The 20,053-nt window shown below is 39.1% G+C and overlaps 2 protein-coding genes across 2 annotated transcripts; one reads left to right on the top strand and one right to left on the bottom strand.

Annotated features, from left to right (window-relative positions):
* Nucleotides 1-460: 460 nt before the first annotated feature.
* tnfsf10l3 (tumor necrosis factor (ligand) superfamily, member 10 like 3) lies at nucleotides 461-6,840 on the top strand. Its single transcript, XM_083564272.1, has 5 exons — nucleotides 461-852; nucleotides 2,987-3,136; nucleotides 4,657-4,693; nucleotides 4,814-4,900; nucleotides 5,623-6,840. Exons 1-5 carry the CDS (start codon nucleotides 589-591, stop codon nucleotides 6,078-6,080), a joined length of 996 nt encoding a protein of 331 aa, XP_083420398.1. The 5' UTR covers nucleotides 461-588; the 3' UTR covers nucleotides 6,081-6,840.
* Nucleotides 6,841-9,041: 2,201 nt separating this feature from the next.
* Nucleotides 9,042-19,522, bottom strand: clcn5a (chloride channel, voltage-sensitive 5a). Its single transcript, XM_083564233.1, is given in 13 exon segments — nucleotides 9,042-10,865; nucleotides 11,290-11,506; nucleotides 11,909-12,307; nucleotides 12,446-12,632; nucleotides 14,681-14,686; nucleotides 14,688-15,227; nucleotides 15,415-15,495; nucleotides 15,637-15,843; nucleotides 15,953-16,263; nucleotides 16,390-16,489; nucleotides 16,844-16,986; nucleotides 18,558-18,736; nucleotides 19,343-19,522. Coding segments are annotated over 12 exon segments (2,427 nt in total). The 5' UTR covers nucleotides 18,703-18,736; nucleotides 19,343-19,522; the 3' UTR covers nucleotides 9,042-10,774.
* Between the last annotated feature and the right edge of the window lie 531 nt (nucleotides 19,523-20,053).

Below are 20,053 nucleotides of genomic sequence, written 5' to 3'. Positions count from 1 at the left end.
TTGTTAAGAGTAATAAACGTGTCAGAAGAATAGATGGTTAGGACTTGAAGTGGTTCCCACGTTAGAGAGTCATGATCAGGACAAAAGCCTGGAGCATAAATAAATTACAATATTTAAAAAGAAAATAAAGTGCTGGATTGGTAGGTATTCAGAGATATCGGTGGTGGACGAGATCATATATAGACAACAAAAAAGATGGGTTACACAGCTTTCAGAACATGATATGTGAGGCTTGTGCTTCAGCCTTCAACCCTGGATCCTGTATGTAGTTTGTCGTTTCTTCTGCTTGCTAGTGAATGTGTTACTTATGACATTGATTGGCACAAGATAGACACAGGTCTATCACAGGGATTTATGCACACACACATTTATATGCAGGCAAAATTTGATCAAAATCGATCCAACTTTTTTTTTGTTGTGGTGGGAGGAAACCGGAAAACCCAGAGGAGACAGGAAACGTGTACTATAAAATGGTCTATAATGGATTTGTACACGTGTGTATAAGTGTGTAAAAGAGTGAATAATCCTGAGTGCTGTATATGTGCAGCTGGTCTGGTCTCCATCAGCTTTGTCAGTATTCACAGCGGAATGGATGGAGTGTCCGTGCCTCCAGCAGATCCTTTTGAAGCCAGTGAGGATCAGTCATCCGAAAGGAACGCGCTGGCATCCAACTCCGAGTCAGATTTTCTGAGATCCGTGTGCAGCGAGTCGTCATTCATCATGGCTCAGCCGAAAATATCCGTGGACGCGCCGTCCAAGTTATGGATCCCTACCGTGTTTGTAGTCATGGTGGTTCTTCAAGTCACCTCCACTACTGGATTGTTCGTCTACCTCAACATGTCAATGGCTCAGGTAAATGATAGCTCTCTATTTCTAACACTAGGTTTAATAAGTCTGCAAAACATGACGGCAAACACAACTTCCTACATGCATCTGCACCAGAGGTTTGCTTGCACACGAGTTGGCATAATTATTTTAACAGAACTGAAAAAAAAAAATTCTGCACTGAATATTGTTCTTTCCTTATTATAAAAACACAACTAAAACCGACTGTATTATTTTCACCTCTGCTTTTATCTACATTATTCACAACAAACATCTGGTGGCACTCTGTAGGGAAATTCTTCAGTATGGATCTACTTTCCTAGAACAGATGTTACTGAATAATCTTAATGTATGTTAAACATATTGCAATGATTTCCATTTCATAAAAAAAAAAAAAAAAAAAAACAGTTGAATAAACTTGATATGTTTTAAAATCTAAGGTTATTTGCAAATTGTCACAACAGCTCTAGAAAGTTATTACATATATAAATTTCCACACTTTGCATAGACACCAAATTCAAGCGGCTTAAGGCAGCTTTATACACAGATTTCATTACTTGGCTTCTTTCTCATTGTGGAAATCCACAGTTATATGCTTGGCTTCACAAAGCAATGCTCAACTCTGTGTACATAATGCATATCCATCCTGTAAATAGTTTGACCTTGCTGAAACCACAGGACTTCTACAAGTGACTGGCATTCCTACAGAGATACAGCTTTTTAAACAATCAGACAAACAAACGGGAAGCAGAACTGCTATATGAGATTTTCATATTTGGGTGTTTTTAAAGGTGATGGGTTGCTGACTTGCTCTTTGCTGCCGTTGTTTTCATAGTTGTTAGAAAGAGCAATCTCATAGCTTCCATGTAAAACCGATCAACACTTACTTCTGGGATTTGGAATATTTCTGACCTGGCTTTTGCTTTTTTTTTGTGAGATATAAGATGATGTTGTGTTGATTTGGGTGCCTTTCTTAGTGTTGCACAGTCATGGGGCAGTTTGCTTACTGCTCATGTTTATTGGACACGTTGTGTCCTTTGTGTAGTTTTTCAAGATGTATGTGGGGTAGAAATTTGGCAAACTATGGGTTTAACATAAAGGATAAAACAAATGAACTTATTTTGTTATGCTGCATTACTTTAAAGAGAACCACAAGAAAGAAAATAATAATAATAATAATAATAAAAAAAAACTATATATATATATATATATATATATATATATATATATATATATATATATATATATATATATATATATATAGATAGTAATTTTAATGTTGCAGTGTCAGAGGAATACAATGCTTCAGGACATTCTGTAAAATATGGGAAAATTACAGTAACTGTGATATGCTTGGCCGTTATTATAAATTATATATTTAAGTAATTCGTGTTAATGATAATTACTGAATAATAATAATAATAATAATAATAATAATAATAATAATAATAAAAATAATAATAATAATAATAACAACAAATAAAATAACAGTTGAACAAAATAGTAAATAAATTAATAATACACCGCATAATCCATCTTCAATACCGTTGACACAGAGGCAGGCAACTTTTCTGTGGCAAACCCTGTGTAATGTGTGTAAAACTAAATATGATGGAACTAAGATTGTGTCACTGCTCAGTAAATATACTGAATTATGTAATTATTATATAATAATATATGAAGACAAGTGGAAAAAGCAATAAGGACACTATGGAGATTAGCTTCCAGGGATTACTTCTAAAACATTACTGCCAAATATGAGAACTAAAGAATGTTGGCACCAGAAGATGTGTTTTTGGTCTTCTACCCTTATCACCCATGCCTCCTTAACATCACCACAAAAGCAGTAACAAAAATAAGCCTTCCATCAGGCTCAAAACATGTTTTTGTCATTTTATGGCAGAGTTCCTATTATGTTTAAGTTTTGTTTATAACATGTTTAATGTTAATTTTTTTGTGATGACATTTCTGGATGTCTTGCAGTGTGGTTTCCTCAGAAGAAAGGATTTCAGGCAGCTCAGACATCTGCTTTCACAACCAGCTTGCTTTTATTAGTTATGCTTTACACAGCATTTTTGTTCCAATCCATGTGCACTGTGAATGAGACTGGTCCTTCGGGTAACTTTGTTTTTAACGCTGTTTCTTTCTGGTGGATGGACAGGCTCGAAGTCAGGGCGTGTCTGAGGAGCTGCGCTGTCTTGGGCTGCTGAATGCTCTGGACAAAGATCAGGAGGTGCCGGATAGTCTGGTACAGCTCTTTGGTGAACCATGCATCAGACTGGCTGAAGGAATTAAGACATATATATTCAAGGTAGATGTGGATATATGTTTAGCGTTTTTCCTGCTGGTGCTGGACAACGAATTGTATTCTGAATTGTGATCACAAAATATAGATTTTTTTTTTTTTTAATCATTTTTATTTACCTTCAGTAAACACAAGTTGTTAGATAAGAATACACACTGAATGAGATGCCAGTCCATCACTGGGCAACACTCACACATTTGTTTAAACAGTTTTAACAATGGGCAGCAAATATTACAGCATCATAAACCCATACTTTTGAATCCAGTCTGTTTATATTCGCTTCTTCAGGGCTTTTTAGCATAGTTGAAGTAGTTGCATGGCTCCTTTGTTGGATTTAATTACCTCATATATCCTATTTTAAAATCCCATGTAGCAATTTATTTATACAGGAAATGAAATGCAAAGCGTGGCATGAAAAGTGGTGTGGTTTTGAGAAGGCATATTTCTTTTTGACTAGGGCTTCTGGTATCTCTTGAACTATGCTTATTTAATTGATTATTAAAAGGTTAAAAATTTTATATTGATAAATATCACTTAATATTAAAAAAATTATCAGAAATGTAAGTTTGTCGACTCATAAGTGACCTGATCAGTAAACTAATAATCTGTTCCATAATTGGATGTTCAAAAATAGTGGGTTGTTGCTCTTGTTGCTGTCAATAGTGCAAACAGAAATGCAGCTAAGTTGGATGCAGTGTTAATCGACCCAGGGCTTGATACAATTGTGGTAATGTTTCGGCGACATCCCTACTCCCTACTCCAGAATAGAATAATATTTATGAAAAGATATATCTTTGAGAGCATGGCCAGTGTCTTGTTTACTCAGGTATCTAGAAGTTTGGTTTGGCTTCACTTTTTAAAATGTGCAAGACAGCTTTTTGCAGCATAAAAAATCAAGTGGAACATTTTACCCTCCACACTGAGCTTTCATCTCTCTTTGCGTTTTGGTTTGTTTTCTTCTCTTTCATTCTATCTTAATTCCTTTCTCTCTCTCTCCCTCTCTCTCTCTCTCTCTCCCTCTCTCCCTCTCTCTCTCTCTCTCTCTCTCTCTCTCTCTCTCTCTCTCTCTCCCTCTCTCTCTCTCTCTCTCTCTCTCTCTCTCTCTCTCTCTCTCTCTCTCTCTCTCTCTTTTCAGCCCTAGTCTATACTCTGGAAAATGTTCTTGTATAGTTGATACGTTGCCATGAAGGAAAGTCGAGCACTTATGATGTCAGCACTTCTTTGTATCTTTGGCAGGAATTGGTCTGCAGGCCTTCAGTCCTTGTGGCTTTTTGTTTTCTCAGCGGCTTTGGGCCACTTTTCTAACTGTGAAAGCCCCAGCCTCCTACTGAGTGCTATTGTCCTTGGGCAGCGGAACTTATTTCCTGGATGTGGATCCTTTTCCATCACACTGTAGAATTTCTTTTCGCAAAGACAAGCAGAGACATTTGATCACATTTGTTGAAAGGAGGTCAACAAAAATGATAATCACTGTTTTATGTTTTTATTGTTGCAAATTTAAGCGGCTTTTCTGCTTTCTTGCTTAGGTTACAGAAAACATAATCTCTCAGCACATGGTTCAAGGTAATCATTTGTAGATAATTAAGTATGTATGTATGTATGTATGTATGTATGTATGAATATATATTCATAACATATAACAAGCCTTCTAATGCTCTGATTAGCCCTCTGTGCTTCTTATAGAAAGACAAACAGTCGAACCGAGTCTGAAAGTTCCCAATAGCCAGCGGCCCTCCGCTCACCTCACCCTCAGAGACAATGGATTACAAGGTGTGTTCTTTTGTGTGTCATAGAGTAACCTCTATTTAAATGTAAATGCAAACATTTCATACTCTGCAAATCAAGTTTAAAAGCATGATCCTTATTAGTGCCACCAAGAAGAGGATCGGTTCTGTTTTAGTCTGAGTTCCTCAAGGTTCCTTTTTGAGTTTTGTCAGTGAGTTACCTTTCCATTATATCACAGTCAGTTGGATTCTTGAATCTGATTGGTTCGAAGTGGTTGATTAATTGCAGAGGTGGAATGAGTTGTACAATATTCTACTCAAATAAAAGTACTCTTACATCAATGAAATGTAAACTTAAATCTTTGAAAGTACAGGTAAAGTTATCGGTCAACTTTGGGATAAACTTGAATGTTGAGTGTGTACCAGACCTACGAGCCAGACATCAGTGCCTGACCTCACTTAAGCTCTTGTGGCTGAACAAGCAAATCCACACAGCCATGCTCCATAATCTAGTGGAATGTCTTCCCAGGAGAGCAGATGTTATTGTAACAGCAAAGTTCAAAAGCCACATATGGATGTAATGGTCAGGTGCTTAACTACTTTTGCCACTTTTGCTAATGATTACATGGTACATCACACCACTTAAAGTCTCACTGTTTAAGTGATGGTTACCAAAGAATTGACTAAAAGTCACATTACTGTGGGGTGATGGCTGAATTGTGAATAAATTATAAATTTTTTACATTTAAATACTTTTTTTTTTTCCAGGCTCAACATCTTTAGCTCCTCAGAGAGATCTGCACCAGTCTTGCCGCCACCCTGTACGTTCCTGGGGAAACCAAAGCTTCGGCTCACACCTACACAACATGACGGTGTCCAACGGTCGGCTGCGGATCCCTCAGACAGGGCGCTATTACCTGTATGCTCAGGTCTACTTCCGGCACATCACACTGTCCAATGGCGATCATCAGTCCAGCTCTGTGAGTCAGCAGGTGGTGCAGTGTGTGTATAAGAAGACGGCCTACGCACAGCCCATTCAGCTGTTAAAAGGAGTGGGCACCAAGTGCTGGGCCCCAGACAGCGAGAATGCCCTCCATTCCATCTACCAGGGAGGCATGTTCGAGCTGCGATCAGGAGATGAGATCTTTGTCTCTGTGTCATCTCCTAGCGCGGTACATGCAGAAGATTCATCCAGTTACTTCGGAGCCTTTCGTTTTGACCTCTGAGCCCTGCCCATTTGAGTGTCTCTGAAGTTTTCAGTGTGTGGACTGTGAGAAAAAGGAAAAGAGTGGGTGGAATAAGGAAGGATCTGTGACGCTTCCTGTTTACTCAGAAACCTCTATGAAGCAAGACCAAATGACTCAACAGCAGACTAATTGAATGCAGAAGGCACATGCAGCTATTAAAACCAGAAGGATGCTTCATCAGTTGTTGGAATTAAAAGATGGACAAAATGAATTCTTCTGAAAAACCCAGGGTAAAACTCATATTCAGAGTTCCTCGAGTTATCATTGCTCTTTCCCAAGGAGCATCACAAAAGTTTTTTTCTTCGGAAATGTGCAGTAGGATCCCGAAAGGAGAAGCTAATGGGTGGTCCAGAGTTTGTGGGAACACAGCTGAGGAATTTCATGAATTTACCATGAAAAGGTCTGGATGAAGTGCACCACTATGAATGGATATACAGAACCCATTGGTGCTTACAGCTGGTGTGACAGTGACAGATGGAGTCTTAAACAACGCAAAATGTAAAAAAAAACCCAAAAACCTATTGGCCAAAAGTATTCAATATAAATATGAGTTTAAGTTTTATTTGTACAGGAGCTACTAGTTAGGACAGCTTTAGTGATGTGAATTCATTGTAAATAAATAAAAAATGTTTAAAGGAGGTTTGCAATGCATCATTTCAGTTGTTTCTAAAAATGAATGCGTGATTGCGTGAATGAATGGATAAATAAATGAATGATTAATAACTCTGTATAAAAATGATGACATATGTCAGTCAATTTGTTCAAAAGCAACACATCACTAATACCCGTGACTTGACATTGCACAAATGTCTTAAAAACAGGACCGTTTTTGATCTTCTTGGCACCCTTCAGCCACTGCTCGCAACCAACAATCAACTGTCCTTCTCCACATACATGTAGATTTATGCAATTTGTTTCATTTTTTTGGCAAGTCTAAACAAATTTGCTGTGCCGGATAAACACATGCTCAGATTTCACCAGATGTGGAACATGCAGCTGTAGAAAGCATTTTATGCCCTAAGCGTGTTCAGTTCTGGAAATACTGAATAAACCCAGAGATTTAATAAAAAAAAAAATGAAAAATTTTGAAATTGCATCCTGGAGCCATTTCTGTACTTCCAACAGATATTAAAACAGAGGGTTAAATAAATATTGAGAAATGATACTAGATAACACGTTAAAACCTTACTTATATTCAAAATGTATTATGTAATAAAAAGGAAAGAGGTTGCTACTTTTAAACGCACTTAGGTATCAGGAACATTTGAAAACTAGAAAAAAAAAAAAGTCTATTAATCTTGAAGATTAAACTTCAGATTCTTGGTTTTGGCTGCCTGGACTGGAATGTTGTTCTGTTATAGCTTATCCTCAGTGGAAAAGCTGGAAATGTGTTATTGTAGATTACACACAAAATTTTTCTTCCAAGGAAATGTTAGCTTAATATGGACAGATTGCTGCAGATTTTTTTTTTTTACACAGCGTGAACTATTAAACCAGAGATTTTATTTCAATGGTGACACATTATTAGACATCAAAAGTGTTTATAATTCTTAAGTTCGATAAGTGATTGCAGAATTGAGGGCCATTCGCATCCTATTAAGATTTCCAAATGCATACACTACATGGGCAAAAATATGTGGACACTTATCTATTAAATCTGTAGACATCATTGCATAAAATGTCTATATATTTAAAAAAAAAAAATGCATTTCCTTTCATTACAAAACTAAGGGGCCCAAACAAGCGAACTAGACCTTCTTACACGGCATTAATGCCTGTCCTCACCAATTCTCTTATGGTGGAATGATCACACAAATCCTCACAGACATGCTCTGAAATCTAGTGAAAAGTCTCCCCAGAAGAGTGGAGGTTATTATAACAGCAACTGAATTAAGAGAATGTAGAAAAAAAATGGTCAGGTCAGGTGTGCATTGTATGTAAAGTAGGTGCATACACTATATGGACAAAAGTATTAGGACACCTGACCTTTCCTTCCATATTTGTGTCTCTTCTTTAAACTGAAGGCACATCATTGTATGGGATGTCTATAATAAAATTTTGAGCGGCCTTCTATAGAGCTCTGATCTCTAACCTACTGAACACCTTTGGGATGAATTTGAACACTGACAGAATCCCAGGCCTACATCAGTGTCTGACTTTACTAACACACTTGTGGCTGATGTCCACAAATGTCCACAAGCACAATCTAAAATCTTGTGGAAAGAGTGAAGGGAATTGTAAGTGTAAAGTGTGGGTGGGGCCGGAGAAAGCGCACAAGACAAAACATAACTAGAGCACCACTTTGTTCCCTCTCACTAAATTACGCTTCACCTTCACTTCTCCCATACTAGTGATTGCAAATCACTAGAATTTTTTTTTTGAGAGAGAGAGAGAGAGAGAGAGAGAGAGAGAGAGAGAGAGAGAGAGAGAGAGAGAGAGAGAGAGAGAGAGAGAGAGAGAGAGAGAGAGAGAGAGAGAGAGATTTATAACTATTTGGATCAGTTTACATGTTTTGGCTCATTGCCATTTTTTTCCCTTGCAATATTTTGACCAGGTCAGCTGTTAAGTAATTTCCATAGAAGCAATGCCTGTACCCATTTCAAAAAGGAGCAAAGACAGTCAGTGCTCACTGTTTGCATAAAAGAGCTGACTTGATTGTGAACAAAAGGTCACAGATAGTTAAATCGGCGAAAGGACCAGCTTTTGCTTTGTCGGGGAAAGAGAAAGAAGTGGAACTGATCGTGATCATTGGCCTGATTTTATGTAAAAACCAACCTGAATATAAAACCAAATAATTCTGTTCCATCAGTTTATGTGTGAGCTTTTAGTTAGTATTCAAATGCTTGTTGATTTTTCTCTGAAGTTAAAGCAAAAAATTGCACGGATTAATTCCAGAGTGACTCTTTAACAAACAATAACCACAGACGATCGAACCACAACTTGCCTTATGAGTGTTAATGAATAAATTATAGTGATAATGATACATTCTTATTTTTTCCAAATACATAAACCATGATAAACACACATGAATCAGATAAACAGGTACCAAGTAATTAACGACATAACATACATACATTTCTAAGACATGAAAATACATAATGCTCTTCTCATATGGAGTGCATGGAAAAAATTAAAGTGGCCTTGTGATGTACCCAGATCTGCAGGCACACTGAAGTGATGGTAAAATAAGAGAAAAGAGATGAGATATTGTAAGACCCTGGTATACAAGAACAGCTCCAACATGATTTCCAAACTCTCTGCCTTATTAAAAAGAAAATCCTAATAATGACACCAGGTGCTGTGGATTAGAAATACCAGTATTACTCTAGCCCTTAATGGATTTATGTATAGCTTAAAGTAATGTGCATGAAAGTGTCTTTGGAGGATGTAAACAATGACAGCGTTGGATCGTGCACCTGACAGAGCAGTCTCAAGTGAACAAGATCCCATCGTGTCAGGAAAACACTCCAAAGAAACTTTGCTTGTAGATGTGTATATTTCAAAATAATTTTGTCTTAAACACTAAGATTAAGGTTGTGGTTAAAATATCATTAAAGTCTTCAACCATGCATACATCATATCCTGAGGAATATAGTGAAATACAATATTTTTTGTGGAAAGGCCACTGCTACAAATGATCATATACTGTCTAAACACAGCTGAAAACGTAACAAAATAAAACAAAACGTAAAGTACATAATTAGTGCATGGCCACTCGGCCGTGCTGATCAATATAACATAAATAATGCAGTCAACAATGGAAGCAACAAAAAAAATAAAAAAGAGGAAGATTTCCAGCTATGATAGACGTGTATATATGTATATAACTAGAAGTGGTCAAGCAATGGTGCAGAATTTAGACATACCCAGGTGTTAATCCACTTAACACCACAAAACAGCCAATTAAATAATACAAGCAGAATGCCCAGCTGCCCTGCAGATTCAAAAAGGGGTTAAACTAGAAAAGATGCTAAATGCTTGAATGTGCAAACCTCTTCTAAATGATAAGTAAGGGGTTGGATGCCCTTAAAATTGTATTCACATATTTCACAATGCTGTAAACCTGTTGCTCCTTATGCAATTAGGTTCCTGCTCAAGAGGCTGAAGTCACAGTAAATGTTACCCGATTTAACATAAAATGTGAGTACAGTTACGCAAACCCCAACGAACACAGACTTACACTCGTGGTTACTGGTATTCGCTTTTAGCTCATTCATTAAAGTTATGACGGAAATATTGCAATATATTAAGATGAGATAAGAAATTAATTGCTTGCAGTTGCTCAGTGAACTGTATACAAAGAAAGACGAAAAAAGAATAAAAGACTTTCGCTTGCAACATTTCACAGGAATTTCAATACACTTTAGCTACATTAATAATTTAATATGATTGAGATTGTGCATGCATATCCACTTATTCAACTCCCCACTCGCTTTCTTTTAGATGAACTAATAGTCAAGATATGTTATGGTAGGTTGGCTACTTGCAACTTGTAAACCAGGACTTTGTGTCATGATCCGAACAAGTATGACGATGAAGCCGTGACGCGTGAGATGTCCAACTTGGCACTGGAAACGACCGTCACAGTGTGAGTGCACCCTCAGCCTAGCACTGTTAGTTATCTGTAGTGCAAATCAAACAGGTTTTGAGGTGAGATTATAAAAGCTGGCATTTCAGTTGAAGAGAATGGAGTCTGGGTCACGGTTGGCTATTTGAGCCATGTGCTTTAAAATGTCCTTTTTGGTGATGATTCCCAGCAAGCGTCTGGAAGTGAAGAGACAGAAGATATCATGTTATCAACAGATATAATGTATGACTATTTGTGTGATCAACCTGCACAATAACTCATTCACACAGCTTTACCCTGTCCTTTTAATAGTAAGGGTGTAAGAAAATAAATTTTTTTTAAATATTAGCGTTGTAGCAATTCGCAAAAACGCAATTTCATAATATAAAAAAGTTTAAGGCCATGCCATGTTAGCTGAATGTTTGACTGGATGCAAAATAGACAAGGACGGGATAATCCTGATAATCTTTTCTTAGTTTTTTCATAAAAATAAATTCAGATTATTATCTAAAATATATCTAAAATAATAAATGTGTATTTATTTCAATTTCCACTATATTTACAGCAATAATAGATGCATACTCAAAAACTCTAAATGACCAGCTTGGATTTATTGCTTACCCATTATGAGTGACCAGACACTGGCGTAGCCCGAGTTTGCGGAAGATGTCCACCACAATGTCCATGGCGGTGTGATCGGTGACTGTGAAGGGACTGAGGTCCATGATGCCACGTAACTTCAGGGGCGGTGGGAAGTTAGGGGGCTGGGGCAGAGTGTACTCGGTGAAGAAAATCCGTGATGTGCTCACCACACCCTCCTGGCGTTGCCGAGCATTTTCTAAAGAGCAAAGTGGAGAAAAGAAATTGTGAAAATCAACCCAGAACAAGCACACTACAGACGTATGACACCAAGTATGTATTTCTATGAAAATCTACAAAATGCAATGATTTCTATTAGTTAACTCCTTTCTATAGTTTAAAAGTTTTGTTTTCCTGTCTCTTATTAGAATTGCAAAACTGCTGACACGGGGCATTTCATTCTAAATCTTTTGTACGCTTGAAAATATGAGCTTAGTTTATCCAGCTAACGGTTGATGGTTTTACTGGTCAGCACACTGTTGGGCTAGCTAATAAATTTAGAATGTGTCCACCCCTAAAATATACAAGACAAAAAAAAAGCAGCATCTGTTTTCTTTTGGAAAGTCAGGGCACAGTTGTGGATGTTTCAGAACTCACGCACCGATTGAAATAATGAGATCCCGGCGCAGCACAAAGCCTACCAGCCTCTGTGACTCATGTGAGACAACCACAGGAAAACCACTGTAAGATGTGTCCAGAATGAGATTCTCAACCTCCTCCACACTCATGCCATCTTGTGTAATTACTGAGAGCGGGGGGTCACTATGACGAGGCCTCATAACGTCCATAGCCAACGTTTTGTGGCTGAACTCCTCTTTGGGCTCTAGAAACGGGTAGCCGTTCAGACGGATGTGGGCCTCGTAGATGCCCTCGCGACCCAGGGCATCCGCCACCCACTTGCTGGTCATGGTGGCAGCCATTAGAGGCACAATGTACTCCAAACCACCAGTCAGCTCAAACATAATGACCACCAGAGAGACCGTCATCCGAGTTACACCACCTGCAGAGTAAGAAGAGTATAAAATATTATATTTTTTTTGCTTTTTGACATATCCTTGTTTCATATCCTTGCTTTTTTTCACATTTTTCAGGAATACACTTGTGAATAATTCAATACTGAAAATTCATAATCTCTTACCCAAGCATGCAGCAGCTCCCACCATCGCATAAAGGCCAGGTGTGATGCAATCTGCCCCAGGTGAGCACCAGCCCTTAAAGATAACCCAGTCATGATTGTAATATGCCAGCTGCTCCATGCCTACCCCAAGCAGCCTTCCCGCAATCGCCCCCACAGCCATGCTGGGGATGAACAGACCTGAGGGGACCTGCACAGAGGAAAACAGGGAAAACAGCCAGTCAAAATTCCGAATCCCCCATAATGAATTGTAATATTAAGCAAGATAAAAGTAGTTATCATCATCTGCATATTATATTCATGCTGCATATTAAGGGTCTCCAGTATATACACATGCACTATTCTCCGGATGCTATTAAACCACTCCAGTGAAACATTAACACCTGACAACTGTTGTTAAATTCCTCTTAAAACAGGAACTCTGCTCTCTTTAAATGTCATTGTTTTACATATCAAGCTGATCAATTTAAATTAAAATAAATAATTAAAGACAAACTGACATGTTTCACCAATCATATGCTATCAACATCACTGGCAGCATGTTAGAAATTTTCTACTAATACTACTAATAGTGGTATTAATAGTTCTGAGAATTAAGAATTGTGCAGTCCCAGTGTGTTAAACACATATGCAAATATGTATGAAATGTATCAATTGGCAGTTGTGGTCTGTGTTGAGACGGCATTACAGTTCGTTGATGATTCTGATAGTCTGAGGGTAAACACTATTCTTCAGCCTATTGGTTCTGGAATGAATACCCCGGTACCGCCTGCCTGATGTGGTGTGTGGTAGACGAACTATAAGGCTGGGAAATTCGCTGACGAGCTGATTTAACAACTGCCAAGGTCTGCAGGGGACCAGGACAAGTCACCAGAGAGGTGGACACAAAGAAACATTATGTTCTTGGCTCTTTCTATGACGGTTCTGTCGATGTGTAAAGGGTTATATTTAATCTTCTAAAGTACACTATCATCTCTTTGGTTTTACTGATGCAGAGGCAGAGCTTGCTATCACTGCACCATTGTAATAGTGTTCTCACCAAATCTCTGTAGGCCATTTAATCTTCATCGGTTATAAGCCCCAAGATGGAGGTGTCGTCGGCAAATTTTAAAGAGGACATAGGACACAACCCTGAGGAATGCCACCGCCAGTGGAGAAGTAGTTATTCCCAATTCTGACCACTTTGGGTCTGTTAGTCAGAAAGTCCAAAATCCAGCTACACAAATGAGAGTTCAGTCCTAATTCAGCTAAATGCCATAAATGTAAACTAACAGCATTCTGATGCAAGTATTTTTCCTGTCCAGGTGTGCGAGAGCCTTTAGTATTGCTAAAGTGATGCCATCCTCTGTCTATCTGTTTTTCCTGTATGTGAATTGGGGAGCGTCCATGGTGGTTGGCAAGGAGGAACTGATGTGGTTTTTGACAAGCCTCTCAAAGAACTTCAGTGCGGTAGTCATTCAAGTAGGTGATGGAAGATCTACCGCCCTGTGACACTAACCTCCAGCATCATGTTTTATGTGTTGGATGAATTTAAGAAAAACCTTTTTTAGATTTGCCCTATTAAAGTCTCCAACAACAATAAAAGCAGCACAGTATTTGTTCTCCATCCCATTAATTGTTTCATTATGTACAGAGCATTACTCTTGTTCAAGAATGTCCAGAGCATTACTTTTATCCTGCGATGGTATGTAGGTCACTGTTAGAATGTCGGAGCTGAAATCGCGCGGGAGAAAGAAAGGATGTATTTTCACTGTTATGAGTTTAACTTTAGGACAGCAGTGCTTGGCAATGACTGGAGCACCAAAGCGCAAACACTGCCGCCTTTGTTCTACCCGAAGCAGTTGTTCTGTCCTGGCGAGATAGTGAAGCCACTGACTGGAACGGTAGCGTCCAACCATGTCTCACTGAAGGCTACAGCAGTTTCTCATGTCTCATTCAGTTTCCCCAAGATTTATATCCAACACTCAATGCTAGAACTAGAGACTACATATGATACTACAAAGTGAGCCTAGACTAAACCTTTAAGTAAAACCAAGGACCAATCAAAAAACAGCATTATAAGTTTCTAAAGCCACGGCAACATGTCAGCAGTCAGAAACATCATCATCTGCACTTAGTTCCAGCTTTTCCCTACAGAGTTAGAAACCGGATGTAAAATCCCTCTATTTTGTAATGCACATCCTGGCCTTTAGAACTATGCTTGCTTACAAAGCCTGATTTTCAACTATTTCAACTGACCTTCATTGCCAAAAGTAACCACGGTGATGAGCATCTTGAAGACGAGCGCCAGCGCCAGTTGCCACATGGCTGTAAAGACCTCGTGGCCGGCAGGTCGGTCAGGCAGGGTGTTGCTGTTGCTCTTGATGTCGGTTCCGTTAGCGTAGTTGCACAGCTGTGAGGAGTCGAGCAGGCCACAGTCATTAAACAGCTCTGAAATGAGCTCGCTGGTGCTCATGCGTGTGTAGCTGTTGGGGAACGCCAGAACAGCTGTGACAGCAGTCACCACCAGCACCTCCAGGACTGGGTAGTGACCCAGACGTGTTGTTTTGCGCTGCCGACACCATGCAATGTTCGCCCGGATGAAGAATGCTCCCCAGATACCGCCGAAGATGCCCAGTAAAACAAAGGGCACGAGCTCAACAAGGTGCCAGGGGGAGTGAAACTCCACATAAAACAGCACCAGTCGGCTGTTTCCAAACGGGTTGATGGAGCGCAGCGTGAAGGCTGCCACAAGGGCGGCGAAGAAAGAACGCCACAGTGTCTTTAAGGGGAAGTAATAACTCACCTACAAGAGAGAAATGTTAGGAGACAACTCTGTGATGGACTTAGTACTCTGGTTGACAATAAAAGAGATAAGCCGTCTATTCCTTCAGGAGTAACAAAACCACTTCAAATGCACAAATAAACTGAAGTAAAAAAATCTAAATAAAACAAAGTCAGCACAAAGCAATAAATAACTGGAGGTCACTTACCTCCTCTAGACTGAAGAGAACTCCTCCAATAGGAGCACCAAATGCCACTGAGACACCCACTGCAGCAGCGGCAGAGAGAACCTGATGAATTAATTAATTATATGAAACATAAAGAGGTAACAGTTACCATAGGCCACAACCAACAAACCTTAGTTTACCAGAAAACATCTGAACTCCATTCAGGAAAGTTTTGAATGCCATTTCTCTCTCTCACTCACTCACCTCTCGCCTTTTGGCCTCATTCTTTCGGTACTTGGTAAAAAGGTGGCACAATATATTTGCACAGCAACAGGCCACATGGACCAGCGGCCCCTCTTTGCCCAGACTTAGTCCAGATGACACAGCCAGCACCAGAGTAATTGTTTTAATCATCAGGGTCCACTTGCCCAAGTAACCTCGAATGATAAACCCACTGAGGATGGTCTTAATCTGAGGACGAGATAGATGTGTCCATATCGTAAACGACAACGGGATTTGCACCTGGACAACATTAAGTGCGGAATAAATAGTAAGGAAAAGAATAGAATTGCTATTGTACCTCAGGGATCCCAGAGCCACAGGCATAAGGAGCAAATGCTCTAACCAGAGACACTGCAAGGAAAGAGAATAGCAGAGCCCAGCACACATATATGAGATAGTTTAAGATATAAGCAAAAGGCCCGCCATTGGAGCCAATCATTAACTCGGCCCAGCTCTTCCACTGCGGACACTTGTCTCGCTCCTGGAATGTGGTCTCGTTGGAGTTCCAGCAGCAGTGTTCGTGGTTGAACCAGAAACCATTGAGACATACTCCTTCCTTCAGGTCGGTCATCCAGTGAGCGGAGATGTCGATCCCGCCAGCCAGAGCACCTTCACAAAAAATTAGGAAGTAATGCAAAATGGGTTTTAGTGAATTAATAAAATAAAATACAATACAATAATAAATAATTTAAAAACATTTCAGCAAAGTCATGCAGAAAAAAAAAGTTTACTAACCTGACATCAGTCCAATAAATAACATGAGGAGCCAACCAGAGAAGGCATCACTGATACTCTTTATTAAAGCCCATGTAGACTCTTTACTCTGCCTGGCAATCTGCAAGATATGATCAAATTTAAAAACAAATTAAAATTTTATTTGTGACATACACATTCATACAGAGTGCGACAAGTACTGAAACGCCTTTTAACGACTGTCCAACATCTAAACATTAAAATAGAAATAGAATATTAAGTCTAAATTAAATAAAACAAATAAAATATAAAAGTATATTAAAAGTGTAACTATAGAGTACATACACACATATACATACATACATTCAAACATATGATGAGGAAAATCTAATAAACCTTTATGGCTGGAATACAAAAAATAGATAAAAATAAAAAGTCTAGCCACACTGGAGACTGGACTGCCGGAATGATCTCACTGTAGTGTAGTATATACAACCTCTCTGTGGCGATCCCGGTCCTTGGACTTCTCTCGCACCCAGTCAATAGTGTTAAAGTCTTCATAAGTTCCCACCCCAGGCACAGGCTCGTCTAGAAGGTCCATCAGCTTAGGAACCCCGTAAAGTCCATTCCCAGCTCCACCTGCACATTTACAATGAAGATGATGGACAAATACGGATAGAGAAGTTTAACCTCTGTTACAGCCTTTTATTCTTTTAGAAACTATTTGTGTTTTAAGAAGTTAATTCAAATGAACTAAAACAATAATGATAAGACAAATAAAAAATTCTAGGCAATTATGGTATACACCGATCAGGCATAACATTATGACCGTTGACGTGAATAACAGGTGAAGTGCATAACACTGATTATCTCTTCATCATGGCACCTGTTAGTGGGTGGGATATATTAAGCACAGAGTGAACATTTTGTCCTCAAAGTTGATGTGTTAGAAGCAGAAAAATGGGCAAGGGTAAGGATTTGAGCGATTTTGACAAGGGCCCAATTGTGATTACTAGATGACTGGATTAAAGCATCTCCAAAACTGCAGCTCTTGTGGGATGTTCCCGGGCTGCAGTGGTCAGTATCTAGCAAAAGTGGTCCAAGGAAGAAACAGTGGCTCATTAACGCACGTGGAGAGCAAAGGCTGGCCTGTGTGGGCCGATCCAACAGACGAGCTACGTATGAAGTTGCGTAGCCACATCCAGGTCAGGGTGCCAATAATGTCAACGTTATGCCCGATTGGTGTATAAACCTTGCAGTAAAAAATAAAGAAATTACATGATCATTACTGTTATAGGAGAATATTATAAGCAGATACTTTTGCAAAGTAGTCCAACAGCATTATTCAAAGTTCTTTTTGAAGATCTTGCTATACGTTCCTACTATTCATCAACAAATGCAAAATGTTTAATATCTCGGTGGTCAGCGTGACTCCATGTGTTTTTAAGCTCTTACATTTTAGACATAACTTTCTTTCGGCTTCTCCCATTAGGGGTCGCCACAGCGGATCATCCGCATGTTTGATTTGGCACGTTCTACGCTGGATGCCCTTCCTAACGCAACCCTCCCCATTTATCCGGGCTTGGGACCGGCACTAAGAGTGGCTGGGGTTGATTGGGCCGCAGCGGTGAGAGCGCAGGATCCTAACCACTAGACCACCAGGGGACCCCTCTTACATTTTAGACATAATAAAATAAATTGTGGTGGAATGTGACGTAATGCAAGGTTGACTATTTTTCAATAACAGAAAATGTCCAAAGGGTTTTATTCGTCTCAGAGCACAGAAATGTTTCAATTACTGTCACTTTCATTTATTAATGAATTTCAGGAGTACACTTTTTACAACTTCGTATTTTTCTCTCTTAAAGTTAACGAGAAAATTGCATTATGTGCGAATTCCTAAACACTTTCCTATGCTGGTGACTCCTTCCCAAAAATATAGTTTTAAAACATCCATAACATGTTAAAACAAGTGCATTAATATAAACCTGTGCTCTGATCTGCAGTACTGTCTAAACCGCTATAACAGATGATTAATAATGAACATCTTCAAACCAATCAAAATTCTAATCTCTCTTCTTATTCTCGCTGGTCAAATGGCAAATTAGTTATAATTGTATATTATATTTCCAGTGATTATATGGTTCTTTTTTTTTTCATCTGAGACATGTGTTATAGTCTTCAAATATTGGGGTCATTTGGAAATCCACCTGCTTCATTGTCCCGGTCTAAAGGAGGCACATCATCAGTGCTGGAGAAATCTAGATTGGCCCCAGCGATTTCCACCAGATCCTCGTCACTGCTGGTAACCGTCTGCAAGTCGGGAAAGTTCTCAGTGTAGCCAGAGTTCTCCATCCTCACCTCACCCTGGGGGCCAGGACAGGTAATCCTGTCAACACACAATGTAGACTGATTTAATAACACACCTTACAGCAGGGTGTTGAGCTGGACGGACTGCGCCATGGCAAATCGCAGCCTCAACCCCACCTCTTAGTCCGGCCAGTAAAATATACAACCATGAGAAGCATACGGAATATCGAAAAGCGTTAAAGCCGTACAAATGTTCATTTTTAGTTAATTACACATTGAAATTAAGGAAAGAAAAGAACTAAATCTGCAGTACTGAAACACACGGAGACCTGGGGCGCTTAATGTATAACTGGTACTTAAGCAAAAACCACAAGGAATAAACAAATCGCTGGAACACACACATTTATGATCCAAATCCAAAGCATGCAAATCCGGTTATTTCTCATTACATCCGTTCCTATTACATTTTCTCATTTCTCCTTTAACATATAAACAAACAGAGCAACTCTAAATACTGAATACCTAAACCTGTCCTTACTCCGACCTAATAAAATAGAAATGTACATAATCTTGCTGCTCGCATCTTCTATAAAGTGAAATACACCTTTACAGCTAATGCTACACAGCGCTAGCGCCAAAAAATTATGAAAACTACCTACAGAAGAGTAAAACAGAAATCTCCTACCTGTTAGTTCAGCACTTTCGGGTTTACCAAGTTACATATTCACGTATTGCCTGAATGTGTATTGTTGTCCGGTTGGTTAAATATTAGCTTATTAGCTGCCGACGCTAGCTAGTTTTAGTCAGCCAGTTTGACTTGCCAGAACAGACATGTCTAATCGAGTAATGCTCGCCGCCGAAAGTGACTCAGTGATCGATTAACAGACTTTAGACAAATTAGACGACAAAAAAGAGAAAATATTGTGGTCAGTTAGTTTTCATCTTAGAAAGAGAATTTGGAAATGCAAAAGGACCGTTTTAAAACAAAATATGTTCATTTCCCCGTTTCTTCGTGGACGATTTTATTTTATGACAAAGGTAGTTTGACTTTCAGGGGAACGCGTCAAAACGAGGGGCTCTAAAATGATTTACGGGTACCGGAAGCAGTAGCATTAGTAGTGATTGACATCCGTCGACGGCAAAAGGTTTTGTTTATGTGTAAGGCATTCAAAAAGCTCAGGAACATGTGCTGTTCGTAGTTGCACTTATAACCAGAGGAAACTTGATTTGTGGGTTAAAGAACGGCGCTCTGTACACAACCCTAAATTTAGAGGACATGCCTGACTACTCCCTCTTTTAGAGGTCAATCGATTAATCGGTTTTGCCGATTAATCGTCATCGATAGTTGCTAGAACAATCCATACTGATAGTTTTTCCGGCTTTCTGTCTATTGTCA

The sequence above is a fragment of the Silurus aristotelis genome, assembly GCF_946808225.1.
Source record: "Silurus aristotelis genome assembly, chromosome: 16".
Classification (NCBI taxonomy): Eukaryota; Metazoa; Chordata; class Actinopteri; order Siluriformes; family Siluridae; genus Silurus; species Silurus aristotelis.
The sequence above is the reverse complement of the archived record's forward strand: the minus strand, read 5'-3'. Positions and strand labels throughout refer to the sequence as shown.

What these genes read in the sequence shown, in the direction of transcription:
- tnfsf10l3 (XM_083564272.1), top strand. Translation starts at nt 589, where the DNA reads ATGGATGGAGTGTCCGTGCCTCCAGCAGATCCTTTTGAAGCCAGTGAG. An exon ending in TTAAGACATATATATTCAAG is followed by an intron (nt 3,137 to 4,656) that starts GTAGATGTGGAT and finishes TTTCTTGCTTAG; the next exon opens with GTTACAGAAAACATAATCTC. An exon ending in CAGAGACAATGGATTACAAG is followed by an intron (nt 4,901 to 5,622) that starts GTGTGTTCTTTT and finishes TTTTTTTTCCAG; the next exon opens with GCTCAACATCTTTAGCTCCT.